Source organism: Anomalospiza imberbis, chromosome 8 (genome assembly GCF_031753505.1).
Source record: "Anomalospiza imberbis isolate Cuckoo-Finch-1a 21T00152 chromosome 8, ASM3175350v1, whole genome shotgun sequence".
Lineage (NCBI taxonomy): Eukaryota > Metazoa > Chordata > Aves > Passeriformes > Viduidae > Anomalospiza > Anomalospiza imberbis.
This window is the reverse complement of record NC_089688.1, coordinates 15,169,679-15,192,875: the sequence shown is the minus strand read 5'-3', so window position 1 is coordinate 15,192,875 and position 23,197 is coordinate 15,169,679. Positions and strand designations below refer to the sequence as shown.

Genomic DNA, 23,197 nt, shown 5'->3' with positions numbered 1-23,197 from the left:
TGCTGACTGAGCTCTGTAACCTCGCATAAAGCCTGAGGTTAGGTTTCGGGAGATTTTTACAAAACCAGAGGAGAGAGAAAGGCGTCAGGTAAGGTTTTTTCTTTTAAAGAATTCAGTTATCTACCTACTTTTTACTTGTGTTGATGAAATGGGTATTTCAACCTCTGTTGGTTTCCAGTTGGTAATATTAAGAGGTGATGCTTTCTTCTAGTTCCTGACAGTTGTTTAATTATTTTTTTTTATTCCAGACATGAGAATGCCTTATCCTTTATTCTTTTCAGATGATAACTTTCCCATCAACCCCCCCAAAATTGGTCTCATGTCATGCTGATACATTCTGTAAATGCAGCTCTTCAGTGTTTGCCAGTGCATTTGGCACTTGGAGGCCAAGTGATACTGTTCTGGCATTTATTTAGACACTTGAAAAATGCTGGTTAGAAATTAATTTTGCATGTTGTACTTAAGGATGGTGCTGTAGAGAGCAGCACAATAAGTAGTGGAGGTTGCATGGTGTTTTTTATGACTTCCTTTTGTGTCTGAAAACATATCAATACTTCTTGATAGAGATTGATTCTCAGCTGTGGTGAATTCAGACTTTGATTCATATTCGTGTTCCCTCATTTACATTTAGAAAAATATTTGGTCTGTGTTGGTCTTTGTAGCTTTCTTTTGGTCATAGGCCACTGGAGAGAATTTTGAATTGTGTGCTTTTCAAATACCTTGTGTGGGGTAGGAGTGGGAGTAACTGGTAACACTGAGTCTTGCTTTCAGGAGGCAGGAACTGTTTGATGTCTGTGCTCTGAATGCACAATCCTGGTTGTGCAGAATTCTTTCTGCACGGGGTGAGAGAGCAAGGAGTAACAGTGCAGGGGAAATGACTTGCCTGAAGCTGATCTGCTTCATCAGCTGTGGACTTATTGTGAATGCAAGCTGCCCAATTTGTCATGAAACCTTGGCCAGCACTGGCATGAATGCAGTGTTTTGTAGCACTGTCTGTCTTGCTTTACAAAAATCTGCTGTTTATTTTAGGATCTCTAGCAGCTGTCAGTTGCTTGCCCAGGCTGCTCTTTTTATGAAATGAATTTATAAGCATCTTCTTGTATGAATTTTCAGAGGAGATTGTCAAGTTGTGAATGCTGCATTACCTGCCTAATACAGGTATCAGAGTTTTGGGATCTCAGTCATATTAGAGTAGCTGAGAGTTGAAAAAAAGGCCATAGAATATTCCAGTTTCTTTAACATAGCCTTGTGCAGATTTTCACAGTTATTGCATAGGGTTAGCCATGAAATTAAATGGAAAAACACCTTTCTGATCTAGATTTGAGTTGTGCTTGGAGAGGTCCTTACGTTTTCTCAGAGCAGATGTTTTCTGTGGGTGCATTGTGTGCCTTTGCAACAAAACCTTGACACATTAGGCAGAACATAGGTGAGTAGGATCTTAGGACTTCATGTTAGTGTTGAGGAATGTGCTGGTGTTTCTGTCCTGAAATCATGGAAACAAATAATGGATTTTTTCCCCTCCCTCATCACACATATTCTTTGTTACCAAATATAACTTGTAGCTTTCTACATTTTCCTTGAACTGTAGTTCTGAAGATGTTAATAAAGGGGTGTTCTTTGTAGAAATCTGGTTTCTAGTATAGTAAGAATGTTGTAGTTATGATGCTTTAAGGACATAAGGAAGAGGGCTTTTTAAAGAGAAGAAGGGGAATCTGTTCTTCAGCCAGCTGACCTTCAGAGTGCAGAAAGTTTTCAGACATGCACCTCTTTAAATTCTTACTGTGTTAGAATTCTTAATGTTGGATTAAACACACATCCTGCATCTTCTGAGTTTTAGTTCTCTGGTCAGTTATTGCTTACCATTATAAAACCTGACCAGCTTTGTTTTTCTAGGGCTTTTTTTGTCTCATAAAGTCAAGCGAAGGTGTTACTGGGAGTTGGCATGACACTGGAATGCTTAAAGACATAACTTCAAAAATAACGAGCTAAAGATAAAATAATTTAAACTTAGTCTAATATTGAAACAGTAGAAATTGTGCTGAGTGTGGCATTCTTCCTCTATTAGGTGCTGAGGTTCATTAGCAAAACCTGTTTTGAGGTGCAGTCTCTCTGATTGATGTTAACACAGTGGTAATGTCATTTCTCCACAGGTGAGCAAAGTTAAGTCAGTTGCTTTTCAGTTGTGGGTTTTTTTAATTCTGTATGCATCCAGAGAGCAAATGTAGAAAACCATAGTGAAATGGGTTTATCAGAAATGTGCAGAAGGGAACTGCAAGCCTTAACAGATTTAAAACTACTGACACTTGAAAAAACCCCCCACCCACTCAGTCCTCTAAATCTGCAATCATTTGTATTCTGCAATTCTGCAGGGCTTGTGTGCAAATAAAGTATTGTTTTCCTGGTGTTTTACTGTATATTAAAGCCTGCCTTATAGAAGGAACTAATTATAGCTTCCTAAACTATCTTAATCTTGGAAGCAGAAGTCATGATGCCAGGAGATACTTGCCAGGATTATTTGGCTTTCAGCAAAATAATATACTTCTCTCATTTTGAAGGGAAATCCAAATCCAGCAACCAAAAATAATTTGAACCACAAAATATTTTGACTTACACATACAAGCTGTTTGTGATGTAGTGTTAAGCAGTTTTCAGAAATTGAATTCAAATGAAATTTGACTCTGCTATGACTTTTGCTGCAAGTAGCAGAGACTTTGTGGGAAGTTGTGGGGGAAACACACCCTCCTGTCATAAAATGACCCTTTTTGCATTGGGTTAAAAATACTGCCATTCTTAAAATGTTGTGATGTCTGTAAAGAAATTTGTGTAGTAATAGTTGCTGCAGTTTGTCAGTTAAGTGTGAAGTTTCCTACTCTGGACTGTAATCTGCCCATCTGGGATCTGTCTTTTTAATGGTTTGTGGCTATGAATCTCATCAGTCTTATCCAGTAAATGCTAATGAAAAAATTATATTGCTTATTCATCTTTTCACCGGTTTTGTACATAAAAATGTCATTGTGTGGCTTAGGGCTGATGTAGGCCTCCCCCAAATTATTTTTGCTTTCAGTGTGACCTTATATCTCTGCATTTGCAACTCATTGACATAATTTTCAATGTCATTTCACTGCTGCAAAATGTTTATGTGATCAGATAGAGTTGCATAACTCTCACTGAGGAAAAAAGATATATAAGATTGTCTTGTAAACACAGATCCCATTAGGGTTTTAGTGCTGTTAGTAAGCTCATGTGGGTAGTAGCAATGGAGAGGGAGAAAGATAAAAGCAAATAAGCGAAGCAGATTTGTCCGTAAATTTAAAAAAACCCCAAATTTTTAGTTGAGAGTTCTGCACTATTTACAGGCAGCAAGAAGGCTAATGTGCATATTTAATGAGTGAATTGCATAGACAAAAAAATGAAACCAAATAATCCTGCTAGTTTCTTGTTTGGTTTCTTTTTGTGAACAAATTATTGTCCCTGTGATTCAAAGTGACTCTTGCTTTGTTCTCTGGAGCATTTTGCTAATTTGTTGATCACTTAGTTCTCTCTAGGAATATGTTTTTGATTATTTTAAAAAGTGTGTATGTATGTTTGTGTATAAATACTTTCATTCTTCCATGATGAGAATATCATCCTGCCATACAAGCCTCTTGGTTAAAACCGTATTTTTAGAGTTTTCCTGTGGCTAATTGCCTGAAATACTTGAGGGTTGCATTACAGTGTCCTGTCCTTGCTGCTTTTGCTAGATCATTTGTTTAGTTGTGCTTGCTTGTCATGAGTATGTGGATATTGTGAAAGTACAGAAACATTAAGAGAAAACAAAACCAAGGGAGCCCTCAGGTCAGAATATTCCCTCTTAGTCTGAGCAAGGTTGATTAACAGTAATCAGCAGTAGCATTTGTAGCATCCAATCTCCATCACTTGATCCCTGTTCTTGTCTTGTCTAACCCTCTTATTCTGTCAAAGTGTGTGAAAAACTCACTCAGATGAATTCCACCAAAGGCTGTTCTCCATTTGTTGTTGCTGTTGGCTTTGTGAATACTGAGGTGTTTTGCAGGGAATTTGTTTGGAGTGTGTAGTATCTGAGAAACAAATAGCTGAGACTTTATTATAGCTTGGTACAGCAAGTATTTCAGTCTAAAAAGTTGCTTATTTTTTTAAGATTGATGCTGCACAAATAGTTGGGGAATCAGGAACCTGTATCTTTGCATTAGCTTCCTTAACCTGTAAAAGAAACTTCTACTTTTTAGCAATACTGTGGTTTGCTTGGTTTTTCTTACAAAGGAACGTTGTGGGTTTTTTCCTTTGTACAAAATGGCATGGAATTATTAAACTGAAGCAGGGGAATTGAAGACAGCTGGGAGTCAGTATTTGAATATTGAGTTGTCTTCTGGTTTTCAGATGCTTCATTCTGCATGTAGTCAAGCTGGATCATGACTGGGTGCAGAGGCAGCTCTCTGTGTCCATTCAACGGCCAGGTTCTGATGCAGGAGGGTTTTGGTTCAGCTTCAGGGTCTTCACCCCTTGGCTTGACTGTTGGTTTTGTTCCCTTGTGTTGTATTTGGGACAAGAAAGTGGCAGCTCTTCTTGATGTCTGCTCAGTCTTTGTGTCTGCTGTGATGGGTGTGTTCTCTGTGAACACCACTGAGACCAGCTGTGTGATTTGAAGAGATCATATGCAGCTGAGAGATTGATGATCTTTTGAAAGGAAATTAATCCCTAGTTGTAAGTATCTGAATACTGGCCTGAAAGAGGGCATCTTGAGTGAAGTTTTCTTCATTATCTACAGTGCTTCTTTGGATGGTCTACTCTCAGCATATGTGTAGCTAATCTGTCTTTTGCTATATGGTATAGCTTCAGAGGTGCTCATATCTGTGCCTTTACAATGGAAGTTTCTCATGGTTTTCAATTTAGTTGCACTCTTCTGTTCCAAATCCTCTCTCCCTTTACTTGGACCCATTTTAGTATGGGTATTTAAAGGTAAGTAGTTCAATTGTTTTCAGTGCTTGTATGTTACCTCTCTTTCTTTCATATGTTTAAATTTATCTTAGTTATTTCAGTTGCATTTTTATATTAAGTATTTAGTTTTCTTCTGGAGCTTGGTGGTTGTGGTTCAATACTTCCTGTGTTCCAAGTCTTAAGGCACAGAGTAGCAGAAAAATCTCTTCCACTTAGGTGGAGGACTTTTCCTTTATCTCTTTGAAAACACAGCTGTCCTATGTGTGACTGGACCATGAACGTTAATTTAATAGTACTTAGTCTGATTTATTCCCAAGATTGTAATCCCAAGACTATTCAAGGATGCTCCTAATATTCCATCATCTCTGTGTATTATGTACTAGTGCATTAGATGGGCTGTGTATTTTAATAATGTTGCCTGAAATTTGGGAAATTGTATAGTAAGTATTCACTACTCATCTCACAAGTCTGTGGTTGAAAGCCACAGAGCAGCAAGCAGACACAAATGTGTCTTGTGACCCTTACCTAATTATGTAGGCTGCAAGGATGTTAGTTCAACACTTCTGATATTCCCTTTTTGTTGACTTTGTAGGGCTGGGACTTAACGAGGCAAAATGTTAGTGTGATAGAAAACCAACGGATGATGGTGTGTCTGTGACCCGTTTAATCAGTTCTGCTCTTAATTAACACCTCTTTGAATAGGGAGCTAAAATTCATGTGCCTTGTGGATGGAGCTTTGCCTGAGAAATATCTTTAAAGGAAGAGAAAGTATCTTATTTTCAGACTTCAGCAAAATGCTTCTGGTACATACCATGTAGCTTATCTGCAGTTCCAAGATGGATTTTTGTAAGATGTTGCTTTTTATAAGATGTTGATTATATGGTAAAGTGTAAGAAGAAAAATAATTATAAACAATGGCCTAAATGCCCTGGATATATAATTTATTTGAAATAACAAATACATCTTTGCAAAATGAAACATAAGCCTTTTAATTGATGTTCACCTTGGGAAACTGTTTTAGAAATACATTCACAGCATTCACCCTCAAGTATTGCAGAGTTAAAGACAAAGGTGATATTTTCAGATATTTCTTGCCAAGTCTGAGCCCTGAAGGACTATATTTCTTAATGGCATTGAATCAGAATAAATTTATAGAAAGAAAAAAAAGAACAACAGAATAAACTAAAACCAACAGCAGAATTCTAGAAGGAAATGTACAGAAAACAGTAAGAAAACAAATATTTTTAAAGAGTTGCTTTAGGTATGTTAATTAAATGCAATGCTTCCTCTGCTTGCCTGTTTGAGAATTCTCAGCACATTTTGGTTTTAGGTGATATCAGAGAGACAGTGTATCACTGATTTAAGCCAAGGGGCATTTTTCTGACAGGCACTTAAATTAAGCAGAAATGCTCTACATGCATTCTACAACAACAGTTTTATGTTTCTACATGGGAAATCCTATAAAAAGCAATGTGTTATTTACTATTTTTAAAATGAGATTTGTAGAACAGATTTTGTAACACCCCCCATACCTCCTTCACCAGTCAAGATTGAACTCTCAAATATTTCCTCTTAGTTTTACTGTTCTTCTCACTAGCTTTTGATCTCACAGGTGATTCACTTAATTTTCTTCATCTTCTTGTTCTGTGTGTAGTTATATTACTTTGTTATTCTTTGTTACATTTAGGAGTGAAGCCAGTGAGAAAGGTGGGGGGAAAGGTCAGAAGGGGACCAGGGATTGCTGTAAAATCAAAGCTGTAGACTCATCTACAGCTACAGGTAGTGCAGCCTGACATGCCATTTTTCTAAAGTTAGGGAAAGCAATGTGTCCTGTCTTTGTACTGTGTCTTATCTCTTGCTGTGAGTTTTGTTTACTTGCATTTGTATTCATTCACTTGTATATATAGTTAACTTTTAGGATGTGTATCAAATGAAAGTAAATAACCTTATTTCCTCAATGGAAATAACGTAATAACAGATATATTCAGTGTTTAGCCCAGTTGTTTTTTCTTTGTTGTGTTTTAATAGCTCTTTGGTATTCTCATGGTCCCTGTTCTGCTGATTATTCACGCTGTTTCTTCTCTGTCTTTTGGTTACTGTGCTGAAGGAATACTGCTACATAATTTTGAACATGATCTGTTTTTATGAGTAATTGTTGGCTGCACCTTATTACAGCCTACTCTCTAATAGGAAAGGTTAAGCAACTGCTACACATTCATCTCTGTGTGGTAAGTCCTGCTGCCACAGAAGTTGTTCTGCTGGTGAAAATACAGGTTTGTGTGCACAGCTTGTGTTGGCTGTTTTGGGGTCAGGTGTTTTGTTGTTGTTCCAGCAGGAATAATTACATCTATGCTAAAGTTTCAGCTGTTACAAAATGGCTATAAAAATCAAACCTGTAATTCATGTAAAACAGTAGCAAAAAGGGTAGGATAGTCCTCATCAAAGCTGCTTGTTGTGTGCTAGTAAATAATGATGTGTGATTTATTCAGAATGGTTCAGATATGCTTGATCTTGCATTTTAGTTAGGAGATATAGATTAGATGGCTTCTCAAAATCCCTTCCAGACCTGGGTTTTCTTAGTCATTTAACCTGTGACAATTGTTTCAGATTGCTTATGCTTCACTTGTGACTCTATTCTTGCAAGACTTGAAATGTGCTTTTTGTTTTGGTTGGGTCTTGTCTGCTTCCAAGAGCAAATAGTGATGCTTGCTAGTTTTGCTCCACAGTGTAAAATTATCTTCTCCCTTGGATAGTTTTATCTCAAGAATCTGACTTCACTGCTGTTTAATTTTTTAATATTAAATTTGCAGTCTTCCTTCCTATACTTATCTTTGCTTTATGAGCAGAAGCTGTGCTGCTTTCTCCTTTACCTTTTTAGCAGACTTCCTTTTCTCTTCTTTGCTAAAAATATTTATTATAGAACCTGAGAGTACCTTTTGTCTGTTTTATTGATAGTACCTCTTGATACAAGTGGGTATGAATCTACCTACAAGTAGGTATAAATCCACCAACCCAGGATTTGTGTATCCAGAAATAAACTTCTTGAATAGATCTCTTTGTTTAGTACTCAGGTGAGAGTATTTGAAGTCTAGTTTTAGCACCAAAGTAGGACTGTCCAGCTGACTTTACAGGAGCAAAAAGGGGAATGACCCTCTAATACTGCTCTGAGCCATCTTGCAGGTAGGGTTGTGTCACCTTGGCTACATGGGTGACTACCCCCTTGAAACTTAGGGCAGTTTAACCTCTTAATTTTAGCATTTACATGTGTGCCAGGGTAGCTATTGTGAATTCACTCACCTTTGGAGTATGATTGGCAAATTATTTTCTACTTTTCAGTTAACTTCTACTATTTTTTCCATCTCTCTTCTTCTTTATTGAAAATTCTGAACTTTAGAATAGTGCATGGTCTTATAAGTAAGATGGTTGTTTTTATCCCTCCAGGTTTTACTGCTTTTGCCTTATTCCCAAGGTGTTTCAGCTGTGTGCTCTGAGCTATGCCACATGACTGGCCACCTGCCTTCTGCTCATTACTACTAACACAGTACAGCTGATGAATCAGTTAATGGCTTCAGTGCAAAGTCAGCCTTACCTTACTTCACTCTGTACAGTTATTAACATCAAGCTGGCTGACTTGTGCTGGAGCAGATGAGGCGGTCTCATGTTGTAGTGTTTCTCATCTAACCTTCATACCCAGCACCAGATCTTGGTAAAAAGGAATACCATCCAGGCTGAAGGCTTGCACCTCTCAGAAGAATGTACAGGTGTTTCAGTCACTACTGAAGTAATTTTTTGAGCCTTTTGCCTTGTAGAGGTGGTTTAGGTGTTACCTCTTTTCTAGTATTGTGTAATGAGATAACTGAATAGAGTACCTTTATAGAAGAAATGCATTTTAAACCATGCAAAATACCTCTCCTTTCATTGCTCAGAGTAATTTCAAGTATGAAAGTGCCTCAATTTGGACTTGCTGTGATATCTACTACTACTGTAGCAGCAGGAGTGATATTAATTTGACTGTGTTTCACTAATTAGAAACAGTACACTTTCTAGGGACTAATTAAAAGCAGTATATTTTTTAGTGTCTTGATGAAAGCTTTACACCTATTTTGGTTGTCAAAAGTGGAAATGAAATTACTTTTCTGCTAAAAGATTGTTTATCTGCTGTCTGTAGAGAAAGGGGCACATCTTTTTCCAATGTTGTTCATTTTATAATCTGCTTCTTTCACATTTGTGAATGGGATTATAGCACTGTAAAATAGATACTGGATCTATACCATAGAGTAAAAATCATTGGTGGTGGAGAACCAACCCTGATGGTAAAAGACTGACTCTGTTTGGGAGAAGGGAATAGTGACTAATGAATCTAATTTCACAGCAAAAACAAATCATAAATGTGGATGTTTGAAAACTGTGGGGTTTTTTCCATATTTATGTAATCCTTTCATTTGTTGGGTCTGCTCGGTGATGGGGGAGATGGTGGCTGCTTTGCTGTGTGCATGCACTCTCCTGTCCTGTCTTTCCCAGCTGTTGGGACTGGAGAGCCTCTCTAGGCAGAGTGTGAGAAAGTGCTTACTGACATCAGGGCTTAAGTTTTCCTTTGATATGCTGCCTGGGGCTGGTGTGGAGGGAAAGCTGAAGGCCAGATTGGTTTATATCCTGGCTTCCAGTGGTGTTTTAGTGGCTGGTGAGGGAGGTGAAGAGACGTAACATCAAATATCTGAATTAATTAGGGGTTTGGAAGATGGGGGAACCAAGGCTGCTGCAGTGATGGGTCAGGAGGTGATCTCAGTAAAGCGGGGATGTATGTACTTGCAAATGCAACAAGTCTGGCATTTTGTATGAAGTGTAATCTGGGTCAGAGCAAAGCAGAAACATGAGGGTTCTGTAGCCTGATGATAAGAAATCTTCATCTACGGGTACAAACATAAAAAGTGGAGTTAGTTTGGTGGAAAGGTGATGGTTAAATATATTTATATAAAGCTTTTACTGCTTTAAGATCCTCATGAGCTTTGTGTGGTCAGCACTGCACTGACACATGGATTCCCAGTTGCTTCCCTAAAGAACTTGAAATATAAAGGCAGATATCATATGAAATACTAATTGAAATTAAAACCTTGTAAATAGGCGAATACTGAATGTTGTCAAAAAAAGTCAGCACTAAGGTTCTTGGATAACCATTCCACTGCCACTTGTGCATATATGTTGAACTAATGTTTTGTGTAGACTACTGGAATTTGCAGGATGTTGCTGCCACAATGTAACAGAAATGTGTGAAAAATACTTGGTTACCTTAAGTCATTCTAAACAATGTCAGTTTTGTCAGGAGACAAACTGCTAGGCTGATGCAGCTCTTTTGACCAAGGACTGGGTTTTTTTGGGATTTGTACCTGTGCCTTGAGTGGCTGAAAACAAGCATGGAGTTGAGAGACAATTCTTCAAAAGATTTCTGTGCTGACTTTTACTCTCCATGAAAAATGGTCTTTTAGCGTGGTGAGATAAAAGAGAAGGTGGAAGAACTCCCTGCTTTGAACTCCTTAGCCTCTCACAAGTTTTGTTCTCTAAATGGCTAATTGTGTTTTGTTTCTTGTCTTTCTAGATGGCCTGGTGATCCCATTGGTGGAACTCTCTGCAAAACAGGTTGCATTTCACATTCCATTTGAGGTGGTGGAGAAAGTTTATCCTCCAGTGCCTGAACAACTGCAGCTTCGAATTGCCTTCTGGAGTTTCCCAGAAAATGAGGAGGATATCAGGTAATAAATACTTTTTCACTGATGCTTAAGAAAAGGTTTTGTTCACTTGAGGAGAATCATTGTCCTTTTGATGGCCTGTATATTTGGTGCTTCTGTGGCTCTCATGTGCCTTTTATAATACATGGATAGATTACTGTGGGATATCCTGTGGTATGGGGTTTTCTTCTGGTGTGAGCTGCCTTGCATATGTGCCAGGAAAGCAATGTAGATGTCTAGGTTCTGTGTGTAAAGGATAACAAAATAAATACATCCTTTAATTCGGCTAACAGTAGGCTAGCTTGTGAAGTTTTGTCCTTATGTTAGTCTTACAAAATCATCTTTCCAATTTGAACCTGTTGCTGGACTCAGAGCTTTAACAATTCAGAAATTGCCAAAGAGGGCTTGCTCAGTGTGCTGTGCAATCCTTTTGTTTGTGTAAATAGGAGAACCAGAATTTGCTAAATACATCAGTGATCAGAGTTGTTATAGTCAGATGACTATATTTCTTATGTTTCCACATTAACTGTGTGACTACACAGTCAAAGTTTCTCTGCTTTTAGATCTATTTCTAAGCTTTCCTGAAGCTTTTATATTATATGAGGTCTACCCGTGTAACTGCATTCAGAATTTTGTTGCAAAGTAGTGATACTACACTCTTTTAGAAAGAATCTTGGTGAAAGTTCCTGGATATGTTCATCTAAGGTTCAGGTATCAGATGGGGGAGGGAGTGTCAGAAGTGCTGATACAAGATGACCTGCTAGGGAATAGAGCAAGCTAGCTGGTTGTACATGCTCATTATTCTGATATAACAAAACCTCACAAGAGCATGCAGATAATTAGTCTAGAAGGAGTATTTGCTGTGGCATGCTAACATTAGACCTTGAACTGTACTATGCTATATGAAGGCTTAATTTTAGCCTATGAATGAATTTGTATTTCAGAGCCTTAGGTGGAAATCCCTAAAACTACCGGTGAGTATGCGCAAAACCCAGTTAGGACAAGACTAATGATTTTTGTGGTTGAATTGTAATGTTGAAATGGCAGGAGAGACCTAGACTTTGTATTCAAGATAGCAAGGGTTTTTCAAAAGCCATGTCAGCAAAGAGGATAATACTATGAAGTTTCTCAAAACCAGAGTGATCCTGACACGTTCTGTTTATGTCTTGCAGGTTGTACTCGTGCTTGGCGAATGGCAGTGCAGATGAGTTCCAGCGAGGGGAGCAGCTCTTCCGGGTGAGGGCTGTCAAAGACCCTCTCCAGATAGGTAAGAACAGTGCAGCTCTATGTCTCTAGATACTTCAGAGTCCCAGCATCATATCTGCAATGGGACAGCAGTGCTATGATCATGTCTCAAAACAAGCTTGTCTGGCATCTTAGCTGAAACTCCCTGCCAAATGTATTCTTTGTAATGTGTTGAACTAAATGCTGTGTTTTATTTCGGCCTCAGTCAGCTCAGCTGTGAAATGGACTGAAAGATCAGAAATGTTCTGATCCTTAATCTGTCTTACCATTTTGCAAAAAACTGTATAGGATACCGTTTTCTCCATAATGCTTAAATTCCTCATTGCTAAAGAGAACTCGAATTCCTAGTTTTCTGATCAAATGATCAATGCCTAAAGTGCCTGTGTAGCACAGAGGAAGTTTGCAAAGTTTCTTCTTGTAACAAAAGAGTTTTATTAATTGTACCGTTATTCATGTAGTGTTTTGGCAGATGGAAATCCTTCTTGTTGGACAGTGGGTTTTATAGCTTCTCCTACTATCTTGTTCTTTTTATGTCTTTTGGCTATAGAAGCTAATCTTATCTGTACAAAGAATTGGACTCTGGATTTTTCATTAAGACCTTTGAAGCAAAGAAGAATATTGAGATAGCTTTTTCAGTGGCAACTGTTTGACCAGAAGGCATTATGTGAAATAAAGGTACTACTAGTATGTCGAGGTGGGCTGTGTCAATCCCATGCAGATTTTTTTTTTCTGCAAGTGTGAGCTTCAGAATCGGAATATTATTCGGTATGTGGGAACTGAGCCTGTTCTAATAAGAAAAATGATAATATAAAAACCTGTATAATGTTAAGGAGGAAATTTAGGAAATTTATGATATTTTCATGTGATGAGGGATAGAGACTTCTGTGGGCCTGTTTAGTTGTTTGAACCAGGAATACTTAACTCTCAGTGATGAGGGAAATTAATAAATTTAGGTAAAGAGCACTCAGACAGTGAATAAAAGGGACATGTACTATAAAAGTTTGGGGAGACCAAAAAGAGAAAGAGATGGCCTTTGAGATATACAAATTGACAGAGACTGATGAACTGTTACCTGAATATAGGGCAAAGCTTCTGAAAGGGTATTACCTAGTCCAGTGTCGACTATAATAGCAATAGCAGGAATTCCTGGGAATGGAAGTGATTCCTTGTACTTAAGTCAGATTGAGCTAAAACTACCTCGCATAGTGTCAGTGAGACCAGATAGTAATTTTGGAATGTCAACACTGATTGGAAATTTTGCTAAATAGGATTAAACTGACTTTTGAGGGCATTAATAATCTTCCAATGTCATGACTGAAATGCTGAGAGAAGCCTCTAAGGAATCTACTAAACTTCAGGAAGCCAAATGTTTGAGGCAGAGAAAATGAGTTAAAAAGCAGCTTGCTGAAATTTAGTAATTCCTGGGACTTTGACAGTGGAAAAGAGCAAAATATTTGATACACAGTAAAAGACTGTGGTCAGCACTTGTTTCAGTAATACATTAAAAAGGTGAGGAGGTGTAAAGCAATGTACACAAACAAAGGCTGGGAATATTAATGCAAAACCTGTGTTTGGGTGAGCAGAAGAGTAGGGAAAAAGAGGAGGTGGTGAGTGATACAGGGGAAAAACTTCAAGTACACATAAAAGCAACTGTGATTTTTGACAAAGGATTATGTGTGTGGAATGGAAGGAAGAAACTTTGTTTAAATAGTAAGGTTGCCTTGTCCTCAGGAGAGGAACTGTATCTAATCATGGGGGTTTTTCTTCATAAATAGCTGCCTAGAAGCTGGGCAGCAGAGATGGGATGAATATATTTTCAGTTGTCCACTCCAGATCATTTTAAGGTGTGTAGTTGCAGTATTGAGTTTCACACACTGACAAATGGGAGAAGAAACACAGGAAATGAAGCAGCCCTTGAGCTGCTTCAAATTGATTTGGAGAGGGATTGAGCAGTGCATTGTGATACTGTGGTCAGTAGGACAAATCTTGACTTGTGCTTTGTGCTCTTTTTGTCCCATTTCCCTTTGTAGTCTAAGATTTATTTTTTAACCATAAAATAATCTTAGTAATTTTGTCTGAATGCATATCCATATCTGTGATTTCTGAACACTAGCACCTCTTCACTACATTCCAAACCCCCATTTTTTTACAGCTTTCTACTGTATATACACATGGAATTGGCTTTCATAGACTTCCTCTATCCATTCACTTTGTAGCAATCACATACCCACATTGTTGCACTGAAGACATTATTGGTGTTCTTAAACAGGTGTGTTGTAGATTTCAGGGACTTCTTTTTTATCATAGTCTTAGTTTCTTTTTAACAGCTGAGGAAGGCAGTAGCAGTTTCAGTTTGGATTCTAGCTTGCCATCTCCTTCAATAGTGTCTCCACTTTTTAGAGGCTCTCCGATCTTGGTTTAAAACAAGCAACAGTCCAAAATTGCCTTCTGTGTAAAAGCTTTTGTTCAACTCTTGTTTTCCCTTTTTTTTTTTCTTTTTTTTTTTCAAAAGTTTCTGAATTCTAAGCAGAGATGTTTGTTTTCTGTTACTGTTGTAGGGGCATCAGAACTGCCCCTACAACAGTAACAGAATAGTGATGAAGAAAGCCGTGTTGCAATGAATTGATGTGGAACTTGGGGACATGATTTAGTGCTGAATGTGGCAGTGCCAGGTTACTGTTTAGGTAGATGATCCTAGGGGTCTTTTCCAACTTTAAAGATTCTGTGATTCTTTTAATTTTTCCTGGTAAACCATTAATTATAATCCAGATTGCTTTCCTCATACAGTTTCCTGTGCCATCCCACAAACTATTGTAAACACAACAAGATTGGTGTTGCAAAAGAATTAACTGGGCAGTACTGCTTGAATTAGCATTTTGTCAGACATGTTTGTCAAGCTACAGATTGATTTGAAGCTTGTGATGTGTCATGTAAAACTCCTTAAATTTTGTATCTTTTTGTAAGTGTTCTTCCCTTTTGGCATTATCATTTAATTGTCTTCATATACAAAGAAGAATGTCATAGTAGGGGCTTGGTAAGAACTTGGAGCAGGAATCCAGTCTTCTCTAACACCTTTTGTATATTTCTTTTGTTGCAGTATAACAGAATTCCTGCAATTCCAACTTGTGAAATGCTTAATTTGCTTATGTGAAAGTCAGAGCATTACTCTGAGATGCTTGTACTATAACAGGAGGAGTAGCTGAACTGTTTGAGTTGTTTTAATCAAATGTGGGACATAAAATAGAACTGTATCTGGTAATAAGCAGTGCAGTAATTTTGTGTGAATGCCACCTTTTGTTTTGATTCTGTTCCAATTGCTAAAATGGCTGAAGAATTTGGGTGGTAGCATTATGTGTACTAATCAAAATAATCACATCAGGGAGAGGATTTGAAATGTGGTGAACAGGACAAATAGAAAGGTTAAGCAAGGTAAGAGCAAATTTGTATTGGTATGGGGATTATATTTTGAGGAGGAAATGATGCATATTATTTTAAATGGAATAAATGTAGTAGGTCGTGCACTTCTGAACACCATCATTTTTATGATCTCATGATATCATAATAAAAACTTAGTGGTGTGGATTTATAATCTACTTCCTTGTCCTCATGATGGAGAAGGTATTATCTGTCCCAAGCCATATTTTTCCACTTAATGTAGACTTTTGGAATTGAAGCTTTGTTATGACTTGGATGCCCCAGTGCTTTCTGTGCTTCATTAAAACTGAATTCCAGATTAGCAGGAAGGTTCTGAGGCTGATACTTGTTGCTGTAGAGGATTACTAACTGCTGATAGGCACCTTCAAGATGGGCAGAAGATGAATGCTCCTGCTGGCCTTTTCCTGATCATACGTGTCCCTCTGGATGAGCAACATCTCCAGAGGAAACTGCATTATGAGTACAACTCATAAGCACTGTTCATGAGTTTACATGAAGCTAAGCCTCCTCAAAGTCCTTTGTCATAATTTATTTGTTTGTGGTCACTGATTAATGGGGCTAGATTCAAGTGTTATTTCTGAAATTTCTCCTTTCCATTGTTTTAGTCTAAGCAAGAGGTTTTGGGTTTTTTTCTGAGGTCATGATTTGTGAAAAAGGGATATTAATGAAATTGCAGGGAGGTGCATAATTGATGACAAATGGGTAGTTTCTGAAGCCACAAAGTGAAAGTGTGTGTTCAGGTTAAGTGCTGCCTTCTTTAGTTGATTGTGAAATTGTGAAAATTGATTGACTTGGAAATAATTCCCAACAAGTCACCTGGCCCATTTTGCACTGCTGCCAGAGTTAGCAGAGAAGTTATACCTAAAATATATATGTATAGTCTAGCTTTGACCCTGTAAACAAAACCTGGACGTTTTCAGGGGTGTCTGTATCCAGTTCCGCTTTTCTCTGTTAAATAATAAGAGAAATTAATTAGTGTATTAAAAGCTGGTATGTTGGAGTCTCTTACAACACATTATGCTTCTCTGCTAATGTTTAGGCATAGTTGGTTGGGAAGAAAGAAGTGCTGGAGACTCTAGATCCATGTCCACCCTTATATGGATGCTGTTGCCAGACATACTGTTTCAGTGTTTAAATGGCATATATTAAATGGCTGAACCTTTTCCCCAAATACCTGAAGAATAACTTTGGACTTGTGAATTTCCACAGGTTTCCATCTGAGTGCCACTGTGGTGCCCCCCCAGATGGTGCCCCCCAAGGGCGCGTACAACGTGGCGGTGATGTTTGACCGGTGCCGGATCACGTCGTGCAGCTGCACCTGCGGTGCCGGGGCCAAGTGGTGCGCTCACGTCGTGGCGCTCTGCCTCTTCCGCATCCACAACGTAGGCGTCCAGCACAGCTCTGCTCTCCCCTTCTCAGAGTCTCTCCTCAGTGCAGTTCCAGGCAACACACATTCCCTTTAGGGAAATGGTTCTTGACACTCCTTTTGGTTACAGATTGTGCAAATGTCTGCTTGCAGTTGTGGTCTGTAGGCTGAATTGTCTGAGACCCTAAACTGCAGACTGTCCTTTGGTAACATGCAGATTTCTGAGGTTGGACACTGAGTGCTTTTTGGCCCTCTCCTATTTCTCATTTAAATGCTAAAATCACTCATTATTTCTTCATCTCTGAAAAGAGTGGAAGGTCATCAATAGTTTCTTTTATTAAAAGTCTTTGTAAGTACAGGTTTTGAAAGCTTACTCTTTATGTTGTTTGATCGAGTGCAGAAGGAAAGTCATGTTGATCACTGTTGGCCTTCATGTTCACCAGTTCATTTTTACACTTACTGAGGTAACTGTCATTTTGACTTGAAGATTTCAATCAGTCAGGTTTATGTTTTTGACTGCTTTTATTCTATGTGTCCTTCCATAGAGCAAAAAGTAGGCATTTTATATCCTAACCAACTTCAGTTGAAAATGTGTGGAATCAATGTGAAATACCAGTTGAGGGTTTGGTCTTGCATACAGTTGAATTTCCTCTGCTTTGGGAAGCTGAGAAACACAGAGGATTAAGTTTTGAGGATTGAAAGGAACAGAAGATTTTCTGCTGTCACAGAACATTTTACAGCTAACATGCTTATGATCAACTCTAGATTCTTTAATAAGTTCTAATAACCTGCTGAAGCTTGTTAGTATTTCACAATGGACAAGTGCAATTGGCTTAAATTTATACTTTTGTGAAATAATGCGAGTATTGGTAGATTTTCTGTATTTAGGACTGGAGAGCTGGCAAAAAAGTGGGTTCTGCTTTGAATTCTTAGTTTGAGATTTAAAAGGTGAATATGGAGAATGAGGCTAAAAAACAAATTGTTCATATTATTTGCACTCAAAGTTTGGACCCTGTGTAAGATAAAAATAATTCTTTTGCCTCTAATTCTTTCTCCACCTGAAAAGTTGCAGTGAAAGAATTTCTGTGTTTATATAAACTCACTTCTGACACTAGCAATTTACAAGCTTGCTAGTAATATATATTACTAGTGTGTGCATATATATATATTATATATATAGTATATATATATACTATATATAGTATAAATAGTAGTATATAATATAAAAAAATAGCAAACTTGTATATTGCTCTATGTAGACAAGACAATATCAGAAGTGTCTTTATTATCAAACTGCTCTTGACTGCATACAGGTTAAATTTTAAGTGGGACATTTTTGTTACATTGAGTGAAAAAGGTTAAGAAGGTAGTGGTGAGTTTTTTTACAATCTAATTTGTTCTAAGATATGGAAAGAGATTTTTAGACTGAATTAAGTAACTCTAAAGAGATAAATGAGATGGTGGTGATTCTGTGAAACAGAATCCCCCACAGAGCTGGTTCGTTTGCCAGAAGCTTAAGGGATAATGTCCTATTTTAGAGGTTTGTTTTTGAAATCTCTGCCAGTATTTGTGCAACTGCTAGCAACAACAGATCTTAAACACAGCTGTTATATCAGTTTCCTTGAAAAAAACCTCTTAAAACCAGTTTTTATAATGCTTAGACAGCTTATTTGCATCTTATCTGCAACACACTCCAAAATTTCAGAGAGGAAAAAAATTGGCCATCAAGACCAAGCATGGTATGCATCAGCATAGCAAGTGTTTGTGACTCTTCATCAGTTTGGTGGAGACAGCTTCATTAATGGTAGTTTGTGTCTCCTTTTCTTTCTTCAGGCATCTGCAGTGTGCTTACGAGCACCTGTTTCTGAGTCTTTGTCTCGGCTACAAAGAGACCAGTTGCAAAAATTTGCTCAGTACCTAATCAGTGAACTTCCACAACAGGTAAGTGGGGACCATCAGCTGACTGACAACTTGTTGAATGCAGTTATCTTTATTCTGAGTCAATTTATATGATGTTTTTTGTTGCAAAAAGACCAATTACGTTGTTCAGTTGTGAACAGCTGGGAAGGCATTCAGTTCTTGCTCTTTTCAGTTTTGCTATTCTATTATTTGACAATTGTCTATTGCCAAGTAAAAAATTAGAAGTATATTTAAAGGAGAAGAGTGGTGGCTATTCATATCAGCATGAATATATGCTGAGCTTGTGAAAGATCAAACACAGTAAATCAGTTCATGATTGTTGAAAACTTAGGTCAGCCCAAATCAGCTTGTTTCTTTTTTGTGTTTTTAGTTAGCTAAGTGGAGACAACTGCCCAGATAAGTATTGTATGTGCCTTAAGTGGGCACTTTCTTATGCACCTAACTGGTAACCTTTTGACTTCCCCCAGTGTAGCTTCTTGGTGATTCATAAGAATCATTTGGTATAATAGACATGACATTTTTTTTAGTCAAAGGCTAAGTCTGCTCTCTCATTCCTTAAATATCTGTATTGTTCAGGGTCAGGTAATTTGTATCATCTGCCTAAGATGTTTGCACAAAGTAGACAAGAATATTCAAGTGATTGTGAAATGGCTGCTTTAAAATTACAAGGGCTTGGCAACTTTTTTATGCTGGTTCAGCTAAAGGAGATTGAGAAAACCTGACCTGTAATGGGTATCAGTCACATTTCAGCAGTGCATTCGTAACACACTCCTCTTAAGTAGGAGTTAGATTACTGGCAGCCTGTGCCTAAAATTCATATTATGGTTCTGTGCTTGGGACACTAAGATATTCTATTGCTAAAACATCCTATACATTTACTATAGAAATACTAATCGTCTTATGAGAGGAAAGAGAGGAATTGTGTAATATGAAAGTGATAAAAAATACTGCTTTTTTGTTACTGAGAGATGAGTGCCAGTAGTGTGTGCTTCTTGCTGCATTATGTAACAGGCAAAGCTTTTTTTTCTCTCCTCAGACTAAGCTTTGTGGTACAATTTGGTGCTTAATAGGGGAGGGCTTTGAAAGGCTAGGAGTGGTAGTAGTTGTTTCCTGAATGGCATGTGAGTTGGCATGTTTCAGCTTTCAGATATTCTGTCTGTCTGCTCCTTTCTGGAGGGTTTATTTCTCCTTTGGTCACTTGTACCAACTGTGCATCAGGGACATCTGGATTAATTATTACAATTTGGCCAGATAATCTGATGAATGCTGCCCAACAGAAAAGTTTAGGGTTGATTGCGAGATATGTCTTAACCTATGTTGTGTAATTCCTTTGAAAAAGGCAAGGCATGCCACAAATTCTTTCAACAGTCTTACTCTGGTCTTGAGATTTCTGAGTGGAGATACTCTTAATTCCTTGGGACCCCATATTTTGACTACATGATGTAGAATTAGAGTGGGCTGTACACATGATTCTATGTTATCCTTATTTCCAGTTTGTGAATGACATGCTACAGTATTGTAATGCTGAATTACTTTCATGTGTAAGAGAATGACGGTTTATAGGAATGCAGCTAGGTGGTTTTCAGAATCTCCATAGAAAGTGTTTTCTGTATCTATGAAAATCATGGAAAAGCAGCTGGAATTAATTTCCTAGTTCTTCACCCAAGAGCTATTTCCTCTTATGAAGCCAGTATTCCTATTTCAATTAAGCATGAATATATTAGCAAAAAAGACTGAAGGAGAGTTACTGCGGGTCCCTGGTACCTCAGTCTTCAGGTGTGACACTGCCGAGACCTGTGAATTTTCTTAAAATGTGTAGTAGTGGAAAAAAGGTACAAAATAGCTTAATGCCGAATTTGTTTCTTTAGGTGATTGAAATGCAAAATATCCTTATGAAGCATTTTTTTCTTCCAGCTGTTTGAGATGTATCTGTATTATTTGCAAATACAGGTGTACTGAATGTGCCTTTCTTTACAGTAAGAGTGATCTTTTACCTCAGCTGTTGTATGGAGAGAGGTGGGGGATATCAGATATTCTGCTGCAAGTCATTTTAATCCTAATTATGTGGATTAACAATTTGCCTGTTCAGTGCATACATACTAAAGGCTAAATGGATCTACACTTTCAGCCCAGACTTAGTGTGAGGAAGAAAACTCTTCCTACTGTGCATTTTTCTTTCAAAAATAGCATGTTAAGGCTATATCTATGTAGGATTTTATAATCACTGTGAACCTTTTCTGCTTATGCTCTGAGCTGGTCCAGAAGGTATGATTAGTTTAGTGCTGAAATTGCATACTTCTACTACTGAATCCCTTTGCTAACTGGATGGTAAATGAGCTAAAGTCTGTCCCAAAAATTATGTATAGATGTATTTTATAGTTTGCTCCCCTGCTCCCATTTGCTTAGGTTTTAGAGAAATGATTTAGTAGCAAGAAGTAAAGGTCTTTCAAAGTGCAGGGAAATGGTGGCCTTGGCAGCAGTGGCTTCCCTAACTCTCAAAATTAGTTGCAGTATCCCTTTCTGTAGGTTCCTATTCCTCCAGAAATGAGAAAGGAGCTAATAAATAGTGATGCTTTTGCTTACTTCTTAGGGTGTGACTGCAGAAAGTGAGCCTTTAGTGGGCTGTGAGAGAGGTTTCACAGCTGGTGGCTGTTCTGTGATCTTTAGCACCCTCTGTCGTCCTTTCTGAAAACGTAGCTCTGTAGTCCATACTCCTGAAATTGCCAGAGTGCTTCAGTCACGATCTTTGGCTGGGTGTAGCAGGATAAGAAATACTGTGTATATTGAAAGTTTGCTTCATGTTTTCAGATTCTTCCAACAGCTCAGCGCTTGCTGGATGAGTTGTTATCTTCTCAGTCTACTGCCATCAACACAGTGTGTGGAGCCCCAGGTAATTTTGATACTTCTTCTTTCAGCAATCTGTATCACAGACAGGAAGAGAATGATTTCAATGCTTCAGGTTTCTGAACTGATTTGTTAGCCTGTAGCTTGGACTGCAGATGGAAATAAAGGAAAAAGGATGAGAATTGGCGTCTACATCTCTATATGGCACAACAACAGGCACCTCAGAGTGCTTGCAGAAGAAGGGAGCATCAGGAAATGCACTTTATAACAAAGTGTTTTTAATTTGGTATTAAATATAGAGTCCTGGGAATGTCGATTGGAGGGGTGTCTCCCAAGTTCCTGCTTAAAACTGGACTGTTTGCAACACTAGGCTGGGTTAGCTGTGACTTGGGGTAGCTTACCTAAGTGTTGGTTACCAGAGATGTTAGAGCATTCCTGTTTTAGTGCTGCATTACCCTTCTGGTCAAGAAGCAGCTGCTAATTTAATGTTGTTAATGTTGAAGGTAATGTCATGGTAACATTTTAAGATAATTCTGAATAGGGTGTTCAGCAATGGCTGAAATGACTTGGGTAGTGTACTCTGTGGTTGGGCACATAAAGTATCTTCAAAGCTTGCTGACTGTAAGTGTGTTTTTCTTTTGTAAGATCCCACTGCTGGACCTTCTGCATCAGATCAAAGCACCTGGTACTTAGATGAATCTACTCTGAGTGACAACATCAAGAAAACCCTTCATAAATTCTGTGGACCCACTCCTGTTGTTTTCAGGTAAGCTGTTTCCCATTGAAGGAAAAATGTGACTTTCATGTGATCTGTAAATTCATTCACCATATAGCCTGTATACTTTGGACTGATGGATGCTCAGTTTCATGGTCATGCTTCTGGATTGTATTTTTGTGTAGCTTCTGCAGTGTTATTTCAGTAGAGGAGACTGTATTTCTACAATATTTTGCTTGTGTGGTGTTCTTTAGCTCATTATGCATTCTGTCTTTTAGGTTACTTGTGTCTGTGCCACTGAAGGGCAAACATATTTCTGGATGTAGATTATACTCAAGATTTTGTATGACTGTGCTTGACTTATTTTTTTCTCCTTATTCTTCTGCTTTATGTACAGTGATGTGAATTCAATGTATCTATCTTCCACTGAGCCACCAGCTGCTGCTGAGTGGGCTTGTCTGCTGCGTCCCCTGCGAGGAAGAGAGCCTGAAGGAATCTGGAACTTGCTTTCCATTGTGCGGGAGATGTTTAAGAGACGGGATAGCAATGCAGCTCCTTTGCTGGAGATTCTGACTGACCAGTGTCTCAACTATGAACAGGTATCTCTTTGCTTGGAGTGGGGGGATGTTTTGGGGAATCAGGCAGAGCCAGTAACTGGTGCTTTGTGTCTATACAACCCATGGCTGAATACAGTAATATTGATAGCCTATGTGTGTTGTAGGCAGGTGCTTCTCCACACTAAAAGGATGTACAATTTGCTCTTGTTCTGATTTAGTGATGTCCCAGTAACACTGTATTTGCCAAATGCCTCAATTCTTCTGATATGAATATGTAGAGTGAGTTCTTTTGTTCAGCATATTTGATTTGATTTCTTCCCAATCAAGGTGATTTATTTTACAGTTGTTCTGTTTTGTTGTTTTGTTTTTATTTTAACAAAGCATGTCATGTATGAGCTGTCATGTTGATAAAAACTGATTATATATATGTTGTGTGATA

At 38.1% G+C, this 23,197-nt stretch overlaps 1 protein-coding gene across 3 annotated transcripts in view; it reads left to right on the top strand.

Annotated features, from left to right (window-relative positions):
• ZSWIM8 (zinc finger SWIM-type containing 8) overlaps positions 1–23,197 on the top strand; it is a 55,535-nt gene that overhangs the window by 11,029 nt on the left and 21,309 nt on the right. For all 3 annotated transcript variants that reach the window (XM_068198483.1, XM_068198482.1, XM_068198481.1), the window contains exons 2-8: positions 10,547–10,700; positions 11,849–11,943; positions 16,566–16,738; positions 18,556–18,663; positions 21,451–21,532; positions 22,132–22,252; positions 22,599–22,800. In XM_068198483.1, coding sequence (XP_068054584.1) covers positions 10,547–10,700; positions 11,849–11,943; positions 16,566–16,738; positions 18,556–18,663; positions 21,451–21,532; positions 22,132–22,252; positions 22,599–22,800 — 935 coding nt within the window. The remainder of the gene's footprint in view (positions 1–10,546; positions 10,701–11,848; positions 11,944–16,565; positions 16,739–18,555; positions 18,664–21,450; positions 21,533–22,131; positions 22,253–22,598; positions 22,801–23,197) is intronic.